Here is an 18,643-nt window from a genome sequence, read left to right on the forward strand (position 1 = left end):
AGTCAGGTAGCTGCATCGCCTCCGCTTTGTTCTTTTAAGCTTAGGATTGTCTTGGCAATGTGGGCTCTTGGTTCCATATGAACTTTAAAGTAGTTTTTTTTCCACCCTGTGAAGAAAGTCATTGTAGCTTAATGGGGATGGCATTGAATCTTATAAATTACCTTTGGGCACTATGCGGCTTCATGATATTGATTCTTCATATTCATGAGAATGGAATGTTCTTCCATTTGTTTGTGTCCTCTTTTATTTCGTTGAGCAGTGGTTTGTAGTTCTCCTTGAAGAGGTCCTTCACATCCCTTATACGTTGAATAGGTATTTTATTCTCTTTGAAGCAATTGTGAATGGGAGTTCCCTCACATTTGGCTCTGTTTGTCTGTTATTATTGGTGTATAGGAATGCTTGTGATTTTGCACATTGATTTTGTATCCTGAGACTTAGCTGAAGTTGCTTATCAGCTTAAGGAGATTTTGGGCAGAGATAATGGGTTTTTCTAAATTTACAATCATGTCATCTGCAAACAGGGACAATTTGGCTTCCTCTTTTCCTAATTTAATATCCTTTATTTCTTTCTCCTGCCTGATTGCCCTGGCCAGAACTTCCAACACTATGTTGAATAGGAGTGGTGAGAGAGGGCATCCCTGTCTTGTGCCAGTTTTCAAAGGGAATGCTTCCAGTTTCTGCCCATTCAATATGATATTGGCTGTGGGTTTGTCATCAATAGCTCTTATTATTTTGAGATACATCCCATCGATACCTAGTTTATTGAGAGTTTTTAGCATGAAGCGCTGTTGAATTTTGTCAAAGGCCTTTTCTCCATCTATTGAGATAATCATGTGGTTTTTGTCTTTGGTTCTGTTTACATAATGGATTACATTTATTGATTTGTGTATGTTGATCCAGTCTTGCATCCCAGGGATGAAGCCAACTTGATCGTAGTGGATAAGCTTTATGATGTGCTGCGTGATTCGGTTTGCCTATTGGGGATTTTTGCATCTATGTTCATCAGGGATATAGGTCTAAAATTCTCTTTTTGTTGTGTCTCTGCCAGGCTTTGGTATCAGGATGATGCTGGCCTCATTAAATGAGTGTGGAGGACTCCCTCTTTTTCTATTGATTGGAATAGTTTCAGAAGGAATGGTACCAGCTCCTCTTTGTACCTCTGGTAGAATTCAGCTGTGAATCCATCTGGTCCTGGACTTTTTTTGATTGCTAGGCTATAAATTATTGCCTCAATTTCAGAGCCTGTTATTGGTGTATTCAGGGATTGAATGTGATGGGTTCGAACATCCTCCTTTAGCTCAGAGGCGCTTCTTCCTGATTTAGTCTTGGGAGGGTGTATGTGTCTAGGAATTCATCCATTTCTTCTAGATTTTCTAGTTTACTTGCATAGAGGTGTTTATAGTATTCTCTGATGGTAGTTTCTATTTCTGTGGGATCGGTGGTGATATCCCCTTTATCATTTTTTATTGCATCTATTTGATTCTTCTCTCTTTTCTTCTTTATTAGTCATACTAGCAGTCTATCTTTTCAAAAAACCAGCTCCTGGATTCATTGATTTTTTGAAGGGTTTTTTTTGTGTGTGTCTCTATCTCCTTCAGTTCTGCTCTGATCTTAGTTATTTCTTGCCTTCTGCTAGCTTTTGAACGTGTTTGCTCTTGCTTCTCTAGTTCTTTGAATTGTGACATTAGAGTGTCAATTTTAGATCTTTCCTGCTTTCTCTTGTGGGCATTTAGTGCTATAAATTATAATTTAGTGCTATAAAGATCCGCTGTTAGTCTGACGGGCTTCCCTTTATGAGTAACCGGACCTTTCTTTCTGGCTGCCCTTAACATTTTTTCCTTCATTTCACCCTTGGTGAATCTGACAATTATGTGTCTTGGGATTGCTCTTCTCGAGGAGTATCTTTATGACGTTCTCTGTATTTCCCGAATTTGAATGTTAGCCTGCCTTGATAAGTTGGGGAAGTTCTCCTGGATAATATCCTGAAGAGTGTTTTCCAGCTTGGTTCCATTCTCCCTGACACTTTGAGGTATACCAATCCGATGTAGATTTGGTCTTTTCACACAGTCCCATATTTCTTGGAGGCTTTGTTCATTTCTTTTAACTCCTTTTTCTCTAAACTTCTCTTCTCACTTCATTTCATTAATTTGATCTTCAATCACTGATACCCTTTCTTCCACTTGATCAAATCGGCTACTAAAGTTTGTGCATGTGTCATGTAGTTCTCGTGCCATGGTTTTCAGCTTCATCAGATCATTTAAGGTCTTCTCTATGCTGTTTATTCTAGTTAGCCATTCGTCTAATCTTTTTTCAAGGTTTTTAGCTTCTTTGTGATGGGTTCGAACATCCTCCTTTAGCTTGGAGAGGTTTGTCATTACCGATCTTCTGAAGCCTACTTCTGTCAACTCATCAAAGTCATTCTCCATCCAGCTTTATTCCGTTGCTGGCGAGGAGCTACGATCCTTTGGAGAAGAGGTGCTCTGATTTTTAGAATTTTCAGCTTTTCTGGTCTGGTTTCTCCCCATCTTTGTGATTTAATCTACCGTTGGTCTTTGATGATGGTGACCTACAGATGGGGTTTTGGTGTAGATGTCGTTTTTGTTGATGTTGATGCTATTCCTTTCTGTTTGTTAGTTTTCCTTCTATCAGTCAGGACCCTCAGCTGCAGGTCTGTTGGAGTTTGCTGGAGGTCCACTCCAGACCCTGTTTGCCTGGGTATCATCAGCAGAGGCTGCAGAACAGCAAATATTGCAGAACAGAGAATGTTGCTGCCTGATCTTTCCTCTGGAAACTTCATCTCTGAGGAGCACCTGGCTGTATGAGGTGTCAGTCAACCCCTACTGGGAGGTAGCCCAGTTAGGCTACTCAGGGTCAGGAACCCACTAGAGGAGGCAGACTATCTGTTCTCAGATCTCAAACTCCATGCTAGAAGAACCACTACTCTCTTCATAGCTGTCAGACAGGGACGTTTAAGTCTGCAGAAGTTTCTGCTGCCTTTTGTTCTGCTATGCCCTGCCCCCAGAGGTAGAGTCTACAGAGGCAGGCAGGCTTAGTTGAGCTGCGGTGGGCTCTACCCAGTTCAAACTTCCCGGCCACTTTGTTTACCTACTCAAGCCTCAGCAATGGCGGATGCCCCTCCCCCAGCCTCACTGTCTCCTTGCAGTTCAATCTCAGACTGCTGTGCTAGCAGTGAGCAAGGCTTCATGGTGGTGGGACCCTCCGAGCCAGGCACAGGATATAATCTCCTGGTGTGCTGTTTGCTAAGACCATTGGAAAAGCGCAGTATTAGGGTGGGAATGTCCCGATTTTCCAGGTATCATCTGTCATGGCTTCCCTTGGCTAGGAAAGGGAATTCCTTGACCCCTTGGCACTTCCTGGGTGAGGCGATGCCCTGCCCTGCTTCGGCTCACACTCTGTTGGCTGCACCCACTGTCCAACAAGTCCCAGTGAGATGAATCTGGTACCTCAGTTGGAAATGCAGAAATCACCCGTCTTCTGTGTTGCTCACGCTGGGAGCTGTAGACTGGTGCTCTTCCTATTTGGCCATCTTGGAGCCCAACCCCCTTTTGTGAAATTTTTTAAGGTAATGTTCCTGGGTTCCAAGGATTAAGACATGGACATACATGGGTGTCATTTTTTAGCCTATGGTTGAATAAACAGTGCTGTGAAAATTGGCTATTCATTTGAAAAAAAAAATAGATAACTAACATAAACTATATCAGAATAAATTCTAGATTGATTAAAATAAGGGTCTGATAACTTTTTTCTGTAAAAAATCAGGGAGATAGTAAAGAGTTTGGGGTTTGCAGACCATGTGGTCTCTGTCATAATGACTGAACTTTGCCATTATAGTGCAAAGCAGCCATAGATAATACCTAAACAAATGGGTGTGGCTGTGCCTCAATACAATTTTGTGTCTAAAAGCAAGGAATGGACCAGATTTGGTCCATGGCTCATAGTTTGCTGACCCTAGTTAAAGACAGACACAAATGTGAAAAAAAAAGAAAAGAAAAACAAAAAGTAATAAAAGAACCAAAAAACAAATAGGTAAATTTTTATATAGTCTTTGTACAGAAAAGAGTTGATAAACATAAAATCAAAGGCAGAAACCATAAGAGAAAATATTTGTAGATTTGCCATCACAAAGATTGGAAAACTTCATAGAAGTACTAAAAGGTAAATAAGGTGTAAAAGAAACCAGTTCTTTGTACCTCTATCAAGGATTTTACAAAGGGAGCTATAAGCCAGAAAGCCCCAACTGAGATCTCAAAATAAGCTGAAAAAGTTAAAACTGAGGAGACTGTTTCAGAAAGAGATATATTCTGCCTTTCTGCCACAAGTAAATACCAGCTATGTGTACACAAAATAGAAGCAAGCCCATGTGTGTCTTAAGTCCATGAAGAAAATGGAATGAGTTTTAGTTATATCCTCTTCCAGGCCCCAGTTTCATCATCTCCAAAGTGAAAGTAACAATCCCAGTCTTTCATGCTTCACAGGGTGATTGTGAGAGTTAAATGAGAGGAAAGAATGGGAAGCAGCTTTGAAAATTATAAAGTGCCAGGATCTAGGTAAAATCCAATTTTGACAAATGCTGAATATAACACACAATTCAATGATACTCTTTTTCCATGACCAGGCTGAAAGCAATACTATTAATACTATTGCTTTGATGATGCATATGGAAGAATTCTCTTTGAAGGAAAAATCACAAGCTTCTGCCTATGTAGCTTTCCATTTACTTAACAAAGTTGAGTTTCTTGTGGTTCTCAAAAATGTAAAAAATGAAGATCTAGACCACATTAACCATTTAGTAACTTAAAAGAAGGTTACTACTGAAGCATGAGGGTGGCCAAGGGGGACAGCTGAAAAACAGGACAGAAGGTTTAAGCAGGAACCTAAATCAAACAGTGCCTAATAGCCACGCTAGAAATTTCGGACTTTACCTTAGAACCAATAGAAAGCCACTGAAGAGTTTTGAGCAGCAGCACAATATAAACAGATAAGTGTTTTCAAAAGATCACCTTGGCTCCAGGGCAAAGAATGAATTGGAAAGAACAAAAGTGACAACTAGAAGATAAGTTTAAAAGCTTACACAATAATCTAGGCATAAGTTGAAGGTACCATAAACTAAGGTGACAGTAATGGAGGTAGAGAGAAGGATATGGGCTCACAAATTATCCAAGAATTAAAATCAACAAGACTTAGTGATGGACATGATAAGAGGAATGATAAAGGAGGTATCAAGAATGACAGCCAGGTTTCTAGCTGAGAGATTAATAGAAAACAGTAAACACCATCCCATCCTTAGACTAACAATGGGGCAACTTCACCAAATCGAAAGTGTAAACAAATAACAACAATGATAATAACTGACATTTATTGAGTACTTGCTCAACATCTGCCATTCTGATAAGTACATTACATGTTTTATTTCATTTAAACCACATAACAAATATCATGAGAAATATCTTAAAATAATGTCCTCTTTATAGATGGGAACTGAAACACTGAGATTTTTTTTTCAAGGTCCACTAGCTAGTTCATGGTAGAGATGGGATTTGGACCAAGCAGTCCACTTCAAGAGCCCAGGCTCCTCACACTTACCCAGAGGAAGATGAGTGAGTGAGGAATCTATGACAGAGCAAAGTCAAGCTCATCTAGAGAAGATGCAGAATGCAAGCAAAGATCCTCACATCCTAGCAGGAAAATGGAAACTATAGAAATTTTGAAAGAAAGAGATGAACCTTGGAGCTAGATACTTTCCCTTGAGAAGCTTTGTGTTAAGATGAGAGACTTGAAATCCTCGTTTGTCTAAACTATGATACAGAGTCAGTTATGAGGTTTGCTTTGGTGACTGTGATGGTTAATTTTGTGCATCAACTTGACTGTGTTATGGGGTACCCAGACCTTTGGCTAAATGTAAATTGTTCTGTGTGTGTGTGTGTGTGTGTGTGTGTGTGTATTTCTAGATGTGATTAACATTGGAATCAGTAGACTAAGTAAAGAAGATTGCCTTCCTTAATGTGGATGAGCTTTATCCAATCAGCTGAAGGCCTGAATAGAACAAAAAGGCTGAGTATGAAGTAACTCGAACTGAGACATTGGTCTTATCTGGTCTTCAAACTTAGACTGAGGCATAGGCTCTTCTTGGATCTCCAGCTTGCTGGTTTTCAGACTATAACTTACACCATTGGTCTTCCTGGTTCTTACGCCTTTGGACTTGGACTCTCTATCTACTTCTCTCTCTCTCTTTTTCTCTCTCTCCCTCTTTATCTCTCCCTTCCTCTCTCTGTCTCTCTCTCTCTCTCTCTCTCTCTCTCTCTCGAATGCCTTATGACTCAAATGGGGCAAAAAAAAAAAAAAATCCTGAGGCTTTTGCTCAAGTTTTTCATTCACTTATTCAAGCAAAAAAGTATTTTTTAAAGCATATTATGAGTCCAGGCACTGTTCTAGGCAATGCAGATTTGAATTTAAAAAAAAGGAAAATCCTTGCCCTCACGATGTATATATTCTTCTGGAAGAGGCAATAAAATACATTCAAAAAAATGTGAAAAGTAAACCATACATAATACAATAAATAATGTTGAAAGCTAAGGAGGAAAAAACAAAAGGAGTGATGTGAAATGGTGATGGGGAAATGTTGACATTTGCTCAGAGGTCAAACAGCCATTGGGAAAGAGGCATTCCCTTTCATCTGGAGCCACAAGACTGCCATTTCTGCCTCCATGTGGGTGGAGTTTGACTGAAAATGAAGCCAACTCAGGGGAAAGCAGAACCAAGAGTCGCAGAGAAACAAAATCTTAATGACTTCATTGGAGCACCTGGACTCAGCTGTGCCTCAAGTTTTTTCTTTTCAGTTATATGAGGCAACAAATGCTCTTATTTTTTGTTTGAATTGGGTTTTCTGTCACTTGAAACCAAAAAAAGACCTGACTAATGCCAACACGTTCAAGTACATATAGAAACTTGAAGTACCTTACAATGTGTTTCTAAGTGGGGTTCCTGCTGTACTTGGATTATTGAATAGCTAGAACTCATTTCTAATTAGCAGCATACATTTACATGCAAACACCTAAAATTAAAAGACCTTAAAAACAGCATGTTCACTTAAATGTGTTTAAACAAGTTCCCCAAAGTGTGGTTTATACTATTAATTTAAGGAACCCTTTCTTAAAGATTGTTCCAAGGTTACTCTTGTCCAGATCGAATGAGATTTTAGCAGATACATTTCTGCCACTGTAAATAGAATGGTTATACAGTGTTATTTTAGACTTTTTTGAAGTATTATTAGACCGAACAGAAAAAATACCTTATTTTTTGTTGGTGGTATTGGTTATATTTTAAAGGACACAGAGCCAGGGGTCAATCTTCATCTGCTCAAAAGGGAGGACCACTCATCAGCAACTGGCTGTCCTACCATGCTAGGGTTCCAAGTACACTAGGACCATGCTCACTGGTGTTAACTCAACTATGTCATTATGATCTGCCACAACACGCCAGCTGACCAGAACCCCAACACTGTATTAAAGCTCATTTAAATTTAAGATTAGAAAAAGCAATAAATACATTTTTAATTTTCCTCATCCTCCTTTCTCCATTCCTCCCCTCTATTTAATCTTCCTTCCTTCCCAGTCCTAAATAAAAACCAACAAAACAAAGCCAAATAACAACCACAAAATGACAGTGGCTCTCCCCTTCAACCCCACATCCCTCTAGGGCACCCTTTTTACATATATAGCAGATTGTTGGGTGGGACTTCTGCTCCTCTAGAACCTACCAGGAGGACACATGCATGGAACCAGGAGACGATAAGCACCCCACATTATAGGGAAGCCACAGAGAGGGAGAAAACATCTCCTTGGGGATTATTAAAAGAAAGCTAATCTAACTCTGCCACTTTTGCCATTCCTGGAGTAGAGTCTACTCCATCGTTTATAAATGACCAAAAACAAGGAGATTCAAAGGAATCCTGAGATATGGGGATGAGCCATCAGCCTGGGTGAGCTAACCTTGGCCTTTCCTCCCTATAGAGCCGTTCCTTCCTATAAAGCAAGGTGTGAAACTACTTCTCTCTTATTAAGCAAAGAAAGAGGGCTGCATAAGTATCAATCACAGAGTGACCTGTAAGAAGGGGAGACTGGCTTCTTTTCCCAGGTTGAATGTCTGCATATGCAGCCTATTTGCTCAGCTGCTCATGCCTATCTAAGCAGGGGAAACAATTAGAGAGAGAAAGAGCAGAGCAGAGAAAGGGGTAATAAGTGGAACGTCTTTCATGTGGATTTGTAAGTTTCCTCTGGATAGTTGAATTGTAGGGAAGATAGCTTGGCTTGAACCAACTTTCTAGTACTCCACCAAGACCAACCCCCAAGGTGGACGCTAAGGCGACTGCAAACCCAAGTGGGGCTTCCACACTGGGAAACTGTGCAGTGGAAAGGCCTCCTACAAGACTCCAGTGATTTCATGCAGGCATCTTAGGAGGGAGACTCAACAGTCAGCAATTACTATTCAGAGAGGGAGCAACACCCAACAGAGGATATAGGTGCACAGTTAAGTACTAAGCTTGTTAAACTTCTTACCTTACCTCTTCCACCTGCCCCAATCCTGAGAATATGAAATAAGAAGGATTAGAGGAAGAGTGAGGGAGCAGACCCTACCATTCCAAGGGCCTCAAGTTGAAGCTTTGGGGGTGAGGAAGGGAACATTAAACAAACAGGAGACTTAACTTTTAAACTAGATTAATCAGGATTGGCATTTTCAATATCTGAAATCAACTGGAAAGCTATTGGTACCCAAGAAGTTGTTAAAGGACAAGAAAAAGGATCCCGATCAGAATACAGACAAAGACGGTGACTAAAGAAAAATAAAATCTATTCTGAGTCAGACTTCTGTCTGGAAGGCTTACATCGACCAAACATCCCTAAAAATGAGTCTCTTGCATTTGCTCAACCCTGTGGCAAATTTACACACCACATCAGCTCAAGTTTCCCATGAAATCACAGGTAATATTTTGTGGTGATAAATGCAAGGGGAAAGCAGAGAACCTCTTCAATATTGAGGAAATCCACAGTTCATGGGAAGAAAGAAGAAAATCCATAGCATATACTAGAAAATGAGATTTCCTAAGACCTTGGGATAAAGCTTTTAAAATTGCAAGCAACACTGAGATTTAAAATTTGAGGTTCAATCACAGCAAAACTTTTCAATAATATATATATAAACTTCTTCTATTTGATGGGAACCTTACTAGTAACTTAATGAGGATTTTTGTTTGCCTGATCTCACACACTTGTTTTATTCAGCCTAAATGCAGCCTAAATAACCAACATTAACTTTACATATTGAGTTTATACAACAGTATTGTACTATATTTGAATATTTCTGTCTATGAGTTTCAGTCACCTTGAGATTTCAGGCTGAACCAGAAGTCAAAGCCTAAGGCTTTAGCTCAGAGAACACCAATGGTTTTTTCTTCCCTGCATCTCTTCTTTCTGGGTCTGGTTGCCATCCCCCCTTTTGGTGAACAGCTTCTCAAAATATACATGCACAAAAACACCCAAACATACACATGCATGCACTATAATACACACACACACACACACACACACACACACCCCACACACCACCCTGGCCTCCCTGGTCAAGGCAGAGCTGCATCTCTTCACATGGCCTTGCATTCCTGGACTTGACGGTTGGTAAAGAAGTGAAAAGGTGACTTGAGCTTGGACAGTCATAGTGCACTTTCCCCCTGGGCACCATGTATAGTCCTTAGTCTGCTAGGTAACTCTAGCAAGACTTTGGGAGGCCTTCCCTGGTTATTTTTTGAAAAGAATACAGAGTTCCTCTCTTTGGTAGTAGAAAATCAAAGTCCACATGAACTCAGGAAGTCTCAATAACCATAGAGAAGAAGGCAATAAGGACTAGGAGAGAGTGAAGTCAATACATGCAGAGACAACCAGAGTAAGAGACTGAGGGGTGAGTCCTGCGGACATTCGGACCCCTGAAGGCAGTCACGTCTAAGGCCGTTGTCTTTCTCTCCATCCTGCATTTTGATTACAAGAATTCATAAATCCTTGGTTCTAAGTTTGTTTCCAGTGGGCTTCTGTCCCCTAAAACCAAACAATTTCAGAGTAATAAAGCTACATATAAAAATGCCATGTCATAGCTCTGGTTTGTACCTAGCTAAAGGGAACAAGAGACAGAATAAAAGGGAGGAGTCTTGGTCTAGAAGAAATAAGTAAAGAATGGGGCAAGAGGAGACAGCATTAGAGACTATTAATCAGGTGACAAAAGAGCGGAGATTTAAAAATATCTTGGATATTTGAAACTGTTGGGTAAGAGTAACTGTTATGACATGAAAACAGGCTCTAGAAAGTTTCACCCTACATCAAAGAACAGACTTTATAGAAAATGTCCCAGAGCTAAATCAGTCTTGGGGAAACACGAATCATGCAGAGAAGGCCTGGACACCTCAAAAGGATCCATACACCACAGTTAAAAGAATGACCCAGTAGAGTTTTTTAATCACAATTTTCACAGTGGAACTCTTTCTTCTAACCAACTGTTACTCTGAACACAAATATATAACAGATAAAAGCAATAAATCAATACTTGAGCATTTTAAACCTTTATTATTCGATCTCCAATATTCATTGTTTAGGGAACCCCTAAATCCCCTCCAGGAAACATTTGGATTTTGTGGAGCACAAGGTGAAAACCACTGACCAGAAACACACTCCCACACATGTGCCTGTTCCATGCACTTTATACCATGCTGAAAGACAGCCTGATACTCTAGCAACTATGAAAATACTGTACATCACACAGTACTCATAGAAACCATGGAATTTATATGCAGATACTTGGTACTTTTAGAAGGAAAAGAAACTATATCTAAGCTTGCTTATTTAGACCACTGCTTTTCTTCTTTATTCCTACCAAATTCTCATGTTCCTTGCAATTGCACTCGTGCTTTCTTCAATCATGCCCCACATACTGCTTTTTCTCAGGAATTTCCATTTATATTTAATGCCTATATATTGTAATTTCTTGAAAAGGACAAAGACAGAAGTCCAGCCAAGGCCATGAGACTGTTTTTCTCCTAAGGAACTGTCAGCCAAATTTCTCAGGGAGGAACTGGAAATGAAGTGAGAGACATTGATAAATTTCCCTGCTGAACAATCAATAAAAGCTCCACCATCCTGCTCAGATTCCCACTGTGGAAGCAAGAGCCATAATTACACTGTCAAAAATTTAAGCTGCCCAGGCTGACAGCAACCCACTTGAAAAATGACAAGTGATTGGCACTCAGTTTGGAGTGGAGAACCTGGATTGGCAGACAGAGTGATGAAGGCAAAAGGCAAGAGTGAAATTTCCTTATTGACTATAGCTACCCAAACCCCAGACCGCCACTCAGGAGGAATCCGGAGACCCTTTAGTCATATTAGTGCATCAAAGTGAGCAGCTGACAGAAGTTACTAAACAATCTGAACTCCACCAGCAACTCAGAACCTGTCTCATCTACTCCCGAACAAACAGAAACAGAAAAGATGGTGCTGTGTGTGGGTGTGTATGTGCAGGTGTGAGTGTATAAGGGTGTGGGACTTTTCCTACATTCAAAGAAATACATGAAATATGCTTTCAACTCCATCTTGCCTTGTGACAGCTGAACACCAACGCCTGTTTGCTTAGCGATTTTAATCTAAGATAAAAATCAGCTGGAGCCGAAGGGTTTCAAAGGGCAATAATAAAGAATGAGATGGAGGGAGAAGGTGGGAAAGTGATCGGACTGACTTGCAGACCACTTGTGTGATTCTACACGACCTGAGCTGGCGTTAAATTAGAATCCATTCAGCATTGCTGCTGAATATTAGGAATCAAATGTCTGCCAAGGGCCTCGTTTGCTGGGCAGTGCCCTGCTTTGGACTATACTGGGACCCATGCAAATAGTTTCTAAGAAAGCCTTTATTGTAACCACGCCCGGGAATGGTGGTTATCCATGACTGGGAAGCAGCTGCACCAAGAGAGATTAAAATCTAAAGGTGTTGACAGGGAGGTGGGAAGAGAACAGAAGATGCCTGGGAATGTGGGTACCGCATGATATCCCAGGTTAAAACCCTTCTGTTACTTTGATGAAAAGAAATAGACAATAAAATTAATATGGAGAAGAATCTCTAGGTAGATTCTGAAACTGAAGCCCCCACCACCGCCATGCCCCATATTTTCTCATACCTAAAATAAAATACAAGATAATCAGTGATGGATACTCAGTGCTTTTGGAAAGGGGAAAGGATTTTATCAGAATAACAATAACTAACACTTTGTTTTGTGTGCCCAACACTCTGGAGCACTTCATGAGCAGTAAGTTTATGAAGTGGGAACTGTGTTTTTTGGATTTTTTAGAGATCTGTTGAAGGTCATAGCTGATCTGTGGCAGAACGGGGCCCATTTCTGATTCCAATTCGATTAACCACTAGAATAGTGTTTCTCCGAGTGTAGTCAATGGGCCACCTGAGTCACATCACATGTACATTTCCAAGCCCAGAAATCTAGATTTACAAAAACCTCCCCAAAAGGGTCTTCTGTGCACCAAAGTCGGTGAATCTCCTCATTATGTTATCCTGGGAAGCCGAGTGAATGCTGGGTCTTTAGGGACTTCCTGGGTGCAAAGCAGTGAATCAAGTTGCTCACTATTTTGCATACTCGACAGTGAAAGAAAACTAACTTTTTCCTAAAGCCCCAGTGTCACTAGATCCTCCTCTGGCCCTGGCAAAAGGCCAGTGAAATTATGTAATGATTTTAGCCATGATATACCACCATGCTGGAGGGGAAAATCTGTCTGAGACCTCAGGTGGTGAGGGAGAAGTGACAGGAGAGGATAGATGAGCTGCACATGGGGCTGCAATTCTCTGACAGATACATCAGGAAAGGAATCCCTGTCACCCAAATGGCTGAGCTCTTTTCTACATAATATTTCTTATGCTGCAGCATCACATCAGAGAGGAAACAGCTTGATCTTTGCCCGTGTTCAATGGGCAAGCTCTGTGATTCAGGTGATCCTAGTCAATTATCTGTCCTAAACGCTTTGGGGAATGTTTAACCAGTTTAGAAAATGGCCTAATCTGAGAATATGGGAAAAGGGGGAGGGAGAGAGAGCAGGGAGAAGGAGAATAAAGGAGTGGGAGGGAGGAAAGGGGGGAGAGAGAGAGAGGAGGGAGAAAGAGAATAAAGAAGAAAGAGGGAGGAGAGAAAGGGAGGAGGGGGGAGAGAGAGAGGAGGGAGAAGAAGAAAGGACAGGGAGGGAGGAGAAAGAGGAAGGAGGAGATGGAAATGAGGAAAGTAGAGGGAGAGGAGGTCTCATTCTCAATATCCAGTAACATCAGATGGCTGGAGTAGCAGCATTTTTTCTGAACTTACAGAATTTTTGAAACATATTAGAGGCATCTACTTTGCTTCAATTGCCCCATATTGACTGTAAGCAATGAGACTAGGGATTTTCTTGACATTTGCTTAATCACAAAGGCTTACATGCACAGGGTACATTTAAAATACAGGCACAAAAGGTATATTTATGAGTTCTTTCACTGATTCTTCACACTACAGCATGAGAATTAGATGAGCTTGGAATGAAAGAAGCAGAATAAAAGAATTAGGAGAGTTTTCATTTTTCCTCATTTGAATTCCTATTTTCAGTAAGAGTTGTGCTATCTGCATCATACGGGACAGTGGCTCTCAACTCTGAGGATTCCTCCTAAGCCTGGGGTCCTCTGGATGATCTATGGGCTGGCTGAACCATAAATATACACTAATTTATTCCCCAGATGTGTTTTTTTACTGGTAAAAAGCAGCACGTTGCGTTGGTGGCTTAAGAGGCCATTGAGCTAGAGCAAACATTTGAAAACCATGGCTGACGTGGGAATAGATCCTGGGCTACAAAATCAGTGTAGTTGTTTGCTGATGAAGATAGGAGGAAAAAAGGTCTCCTTGGAAGTTGATCACAGAATCAATATAGTAAGCATTTTGAATTTCTGTCCAATGAGTTATGGGGTATTTTTAACCTCACAAAATTTGATCCCCAGTGTCTAGCACACTGGGTAGCCCACAGTCAACACTTAATAAATGCTCGAGGAAAAGATCTTGCTTCCTCTCATAGTAAGCCAAAAGAGGCACAAGCATGCTTTTTTGATAAATAATGATTGGGGCCTGTGGTCGGTATGAGACAGAGTCTGGACAGAGAAAAATGGCAGATTCCTCAGCACAGCTCCATGCCCTCATCTAGAGCAATTATCCCATGACAAGTGGATTATTTTGTGTTGCCAATATAGAAATATCAACGTAAATTACATTATGTTTTCTGGAGATTGAGTCACCTTCTGGAGCCCATATTTTTGATCTGCCTTTGGCTCATGCTATGCAACCAAAAGCATATAAATACCCACTGAAATATGCTTACTCATTATTTTATACTGATATTTTACAGTTGATACTAAGGATTATCCTGGCACACTTGGTAATTTTCTGACTCTCAAGGGGAAAAAAAAAATGTCCATTTTGCAAAATGGAATGAGATGATCAGAAAGCAAATAAAGTTGGAGCGGAAACACACTGTAGCCTAATCTCTTTTGTCCTAGGAATCCTTAAACGCCCCACCTATCTGTAAGAGGATTCTAAGTAGAAGTGTAATTAAACACTGCTCATGGGTTAGGTGGTTGGGGGAAACAGGAAGAGGTTCAACAACCAAATGAGGTTGTCTGTATTTGATTTGGGATACCAGGCTTCTGCATGTTAAGAGACATCTGTACATGCTACGTAATTGTATCGGTCAGTTTTCACTAGGCTACGCTGCATTTACAAATGCAAATCTCAGTGACTTAAGACAAAGGCTCATCTTCTCACTCACATACATGAAAGCAGTAGGTCATCTGCAGCACTGCCTCATGTCGTCTTCATTCAGGTTCTAAACAGAAGGAACTGCCCCTATCTGGGACAGGCTATTCTCAAGTGGCAGGAAGAAAATGCAATGGCTAAAGCATAACAGGTCTTAAAACCTTCACTTGGCCATGCGGTCCCCCATTTCTGCTTACCTTCCACTGACCAAAGCAAGTACAAGGCTAAGTCTGCTCTTGCAAAGGGTCCAGGAAGTATGGTCCACCCACAAGGAGGCACTGAAAGTCACCTAACAGTGGGTGGAAGTATACACAATCCTCTTACAGAAAGGGGAGCAAATAATTGGGAACTGTAGTGTACTCTGCCACAGGAATCATCACAGTTTTACTTGTTCTTTAAGCAAATAGTGCCTTGTTCTAACTGACCTGGATGGCTGAGCAACTATAGTCAAGGACTTTTAAACAGTTTTATCAGTTTCCACTGCTAGACACAGCTCTACTTCATTTCCTCTGATCAACTGCCTCACTCACCGTGCAGAGAAAGAGTTCCATTCCTCACAGCCAGAAACTTGACTCCATAGGGAAAGAAGGGAGTTGAGTGGGAACTCCCATAGAGTGTGATCTGAGCTCTGCCTTGGAAGGGCTTGTCTTCAGATCCAATCCGGAGCTCTCCACCATCAGAAACAAGGATGGCGTGCGCCCTGAGCTCGATGGGTCCTGGGGCCATGAAAATCAGCTTGCCCCCTAATAGACAAAGGGAAAATTGTCAGTCCCTGGGAGGATAAGGCTTACCGTTTTGTCAGTTTCAATGCCTGATGAAATCCCCTTCATTTAAATAATTCTGCTGGAATGTAAACTTATTTTATCATGCTCTCTCTTGTAGAAGCACAATAGGGTAGACCAGACATCCAGGAGTGGAGGCACTATGATTTAGCCAGTTTAGGTTAGCTATTACTATTCTCTGCTGCTTCATTTATTACATTTTCATGACAATAATCTAAATGTCCAGCAATTTAGGAATGGTCAAATAATGTAGGAGAAGATCACTAACTTTACCATTTAACAATAGATAAAATTACGTACAAAAAAAAAAAAACCTGGGACATAAACACATAAACAAGAAATAGGGCTAGAAGATGTGCCAAAATTGTAAGAATTATAGTAAAAGGAAATGTAACTAGGGCTAACATTGTGGCATTTGTAGCATTTTAGTTGACCAGCATCCATTATACTTTATTTTGTTAACATACCCTAATTTCCTTGAGGTATTGCTCTGCCCCATTGACTAGAGCTGAGTGGAACTGTCAAGCAAGACATCTTATCCTACTATGGCCAGAGTCACATACTCGGGCTTTAAGAGAAATATGGAGCAAAAGGGAAGAGAGAGAGGAAATGTTGAGATCTCAGTTCCTAGGGTGGCATTCTAAGGAGCCTGGGAAGAACACCTGCTTCTGAGACACCCACCTGCCCACCTCCCTACCTGCCCCACCGCCCACCGCTTGCATCAAATGTTTTGATTCCTATGTATTTCTGTCCCTGATTTTTCAGACTGTTTTCCACTGATTAGTAGGTTACCCAATATCTTCCCAATAAATTCCACTTTTAAAAGAACAGCTGGGTTCTCTTATTGGCAACCAGATAACCTTAACTAATACATATACTGTTTTGCTCTGATGTCCAAATTTTCAGTAACATAAGAATATTAGTTTATAATAGAATTATTTTGTATTATGAGATTAAATAATTTAAAAATTAAAAAGATATTTTCATTTTTATAATATCTTTCTTCAAAAAGGTTTAGAATATTTACATTTTACATAGAATTTTCTCAATAATGTCAAAATAATTAAAGCATCCCATATAAATAAACACTTTAACCTCAATAAGCTATTTAGTCCATCTTCCTCCTGCAAGTGGTTTACAAAAACACCAGACTAGACTCTTCCATCCTGTAACAAAGTAGTCAGAGTTGTGTCTTTATATCAGACACACCAGAGGTCCTCTTTTCTAAATCCAACAATAATTTCCCATCTCACTCAGAATAGAAGTCAGAGTCCTTACACTGGGCTACAAAAGGTCCCTCATGATTTGTTACCTAACCTCCAATACCTCTCTAATATCATTTTCTAACGCTTACCTGTTCACACATATGCTCCAAACATATTGGCCTGCCTGTTAGGTCTCAAACAGGCCTCAGGGCCTGCGCATAAGCTCTTCCCTCTGGAACATTCTTCTGACATTCCCGTGAATATCATGAATAAGAATTATCAGAAATATCAGAAATACCTGGAATGTTATCGGAATTATCAGAATGTTCTGTTATTTCCATGGCTCACTCTCCCTTGTTACTATTCAAATGTTAACTTCCCACTGAGGCCTTCCCTCTCTAGTCTATATAAAATAGCACACCCTAGCTCCTTGCCTAAATGTCTTTTTCTTTGTAATACTTGATATTAGGCATATTATATATTTACAGTTTTATTTTCTGCCCTCTCCCCACCAGAATGCATGCTTCCTGAGGGAAATTATCTGTTTTGTTCACTTCTAAATTCTTGGTGTCTAGAAAAGTTGCTGGTAGGTAGTTGGCACTCAATACACAATTAATTGTTGAGTGAATGAATGAATGGACATATCTTTTTGGAGATTCTGATTTAAATGCCTCTATTTCGTTATGTACAAACACACACACACACACACACACACACTCCCATTTTCTCAGAAAGGATGTTGTTCTTATGCTTAATCTATAAGCCCACATAGTGTCTCAATGAGCAAAGGGGGGCAAAGGATGTAGAGAGAGCAAAGTATCAGAAATGTCTCAAAAGGCAGATTCTACTATAAGAAGAAGAGTTATGGTGAGAGGCAGTAGAGGGCAAAGACTCTTCATCTGCTAATGTAGTCATAAATCCAGAGTACCAAGTTATTGAGTTGAGTTTTTGTTGCTTTCTAGAAATCACAGCTGGAAGTAGTTAAACATCCACTGGAGAAATGAGAGGGAGAAAAGAAAAAGGCAAAAATGACTTTAGTCATTACCATGTAAACCAAAAATAAAATTTTAAGCCCCCTAAACCAACTGAATTGACCCCTCCTCTTAGGCAAGGGCATTCCAAAGTTAAACTGTAAAACTAGTTCAGGCCATGATGGGGAGTGTCAGAGATGCATCATTATACCCTCCACCTTTTGGAATACAGACATAAGTAACCAGCATTAACATTAAAACAGAGACATTAAGACTGACAAAACAGACTCTAACAATAAGACACCAAATTCCAACCTGACTCTAGTGCAGCAACACATGACAGATAGGCAGCCCTGAAAGAAATTGAAGTATTTTACCCCAAAATATATTAAATGGCCCTGCAAAGCTGTCTCTTGTGGGGAAAATCTACATTCTGTAGAAAATTCCCTTCCTTTTCTGGATCTTTACCCTGATCCAGGAGAGTGCTAAGAGTCTGTAACCTTTTTAGGTCTGCTAAGAAACATCTTTTCTCTCTGAAGCCTGCTACCTGGAGGCTTCATCTGCATAATAAGAACCTTGGCCTCCACAACCACTTATCTTAACCCAGACACTCCCTTCTGTGGATTCTAGGTCTTTAGATAAGTTAATAAGTTAACCCTTTCAACCAATTGCCAATCAGAAAATCTTTGAATCCATCTATGACCTGGAAGCCCCTGTACCTACTTGTCTAATCTTTCCAGACCAAACCAATGTACATCTTATATGTATTGATTGATGTCTTATGTCTCCCTGAAACATATAA

General features: G+C 40.3%; 1 protein-coding gene across 1 annotated transcript in view; it reads right to left on the reverse strand.

Moving 5' to 3' along the window:
- PKHD1 (PKHD1 ciliary IPT domain containing fibrocystin/polyductin) overlaps window positions 1-18,643 on the reverse strand; it is a 629,203-nt gene that overhangs the window by 462,709 nt on the left and 147,851 nt on the right. Inside the window, 1 exon segment of the mRNA XM_021937365.2 lies at window positions 15,414-15,626. Within this exon segment, the coding sequence (XP_021793057.2) occupies window positions 15,414-15,626 (213 nt within the window).

This window comes from Papio anubis, chromosome 6 (assembly GCF_008728515.1).
Source record: "Papio anubis isolate 15944 chromosome 6, Panubis1.0, whole genome shotgun sequence".
Lineage (NCBI taxonomy): Eukaryota > Metazoa > Chordata > Mammalia > Primates > Cercopithecidae > Papio > Papio anubis.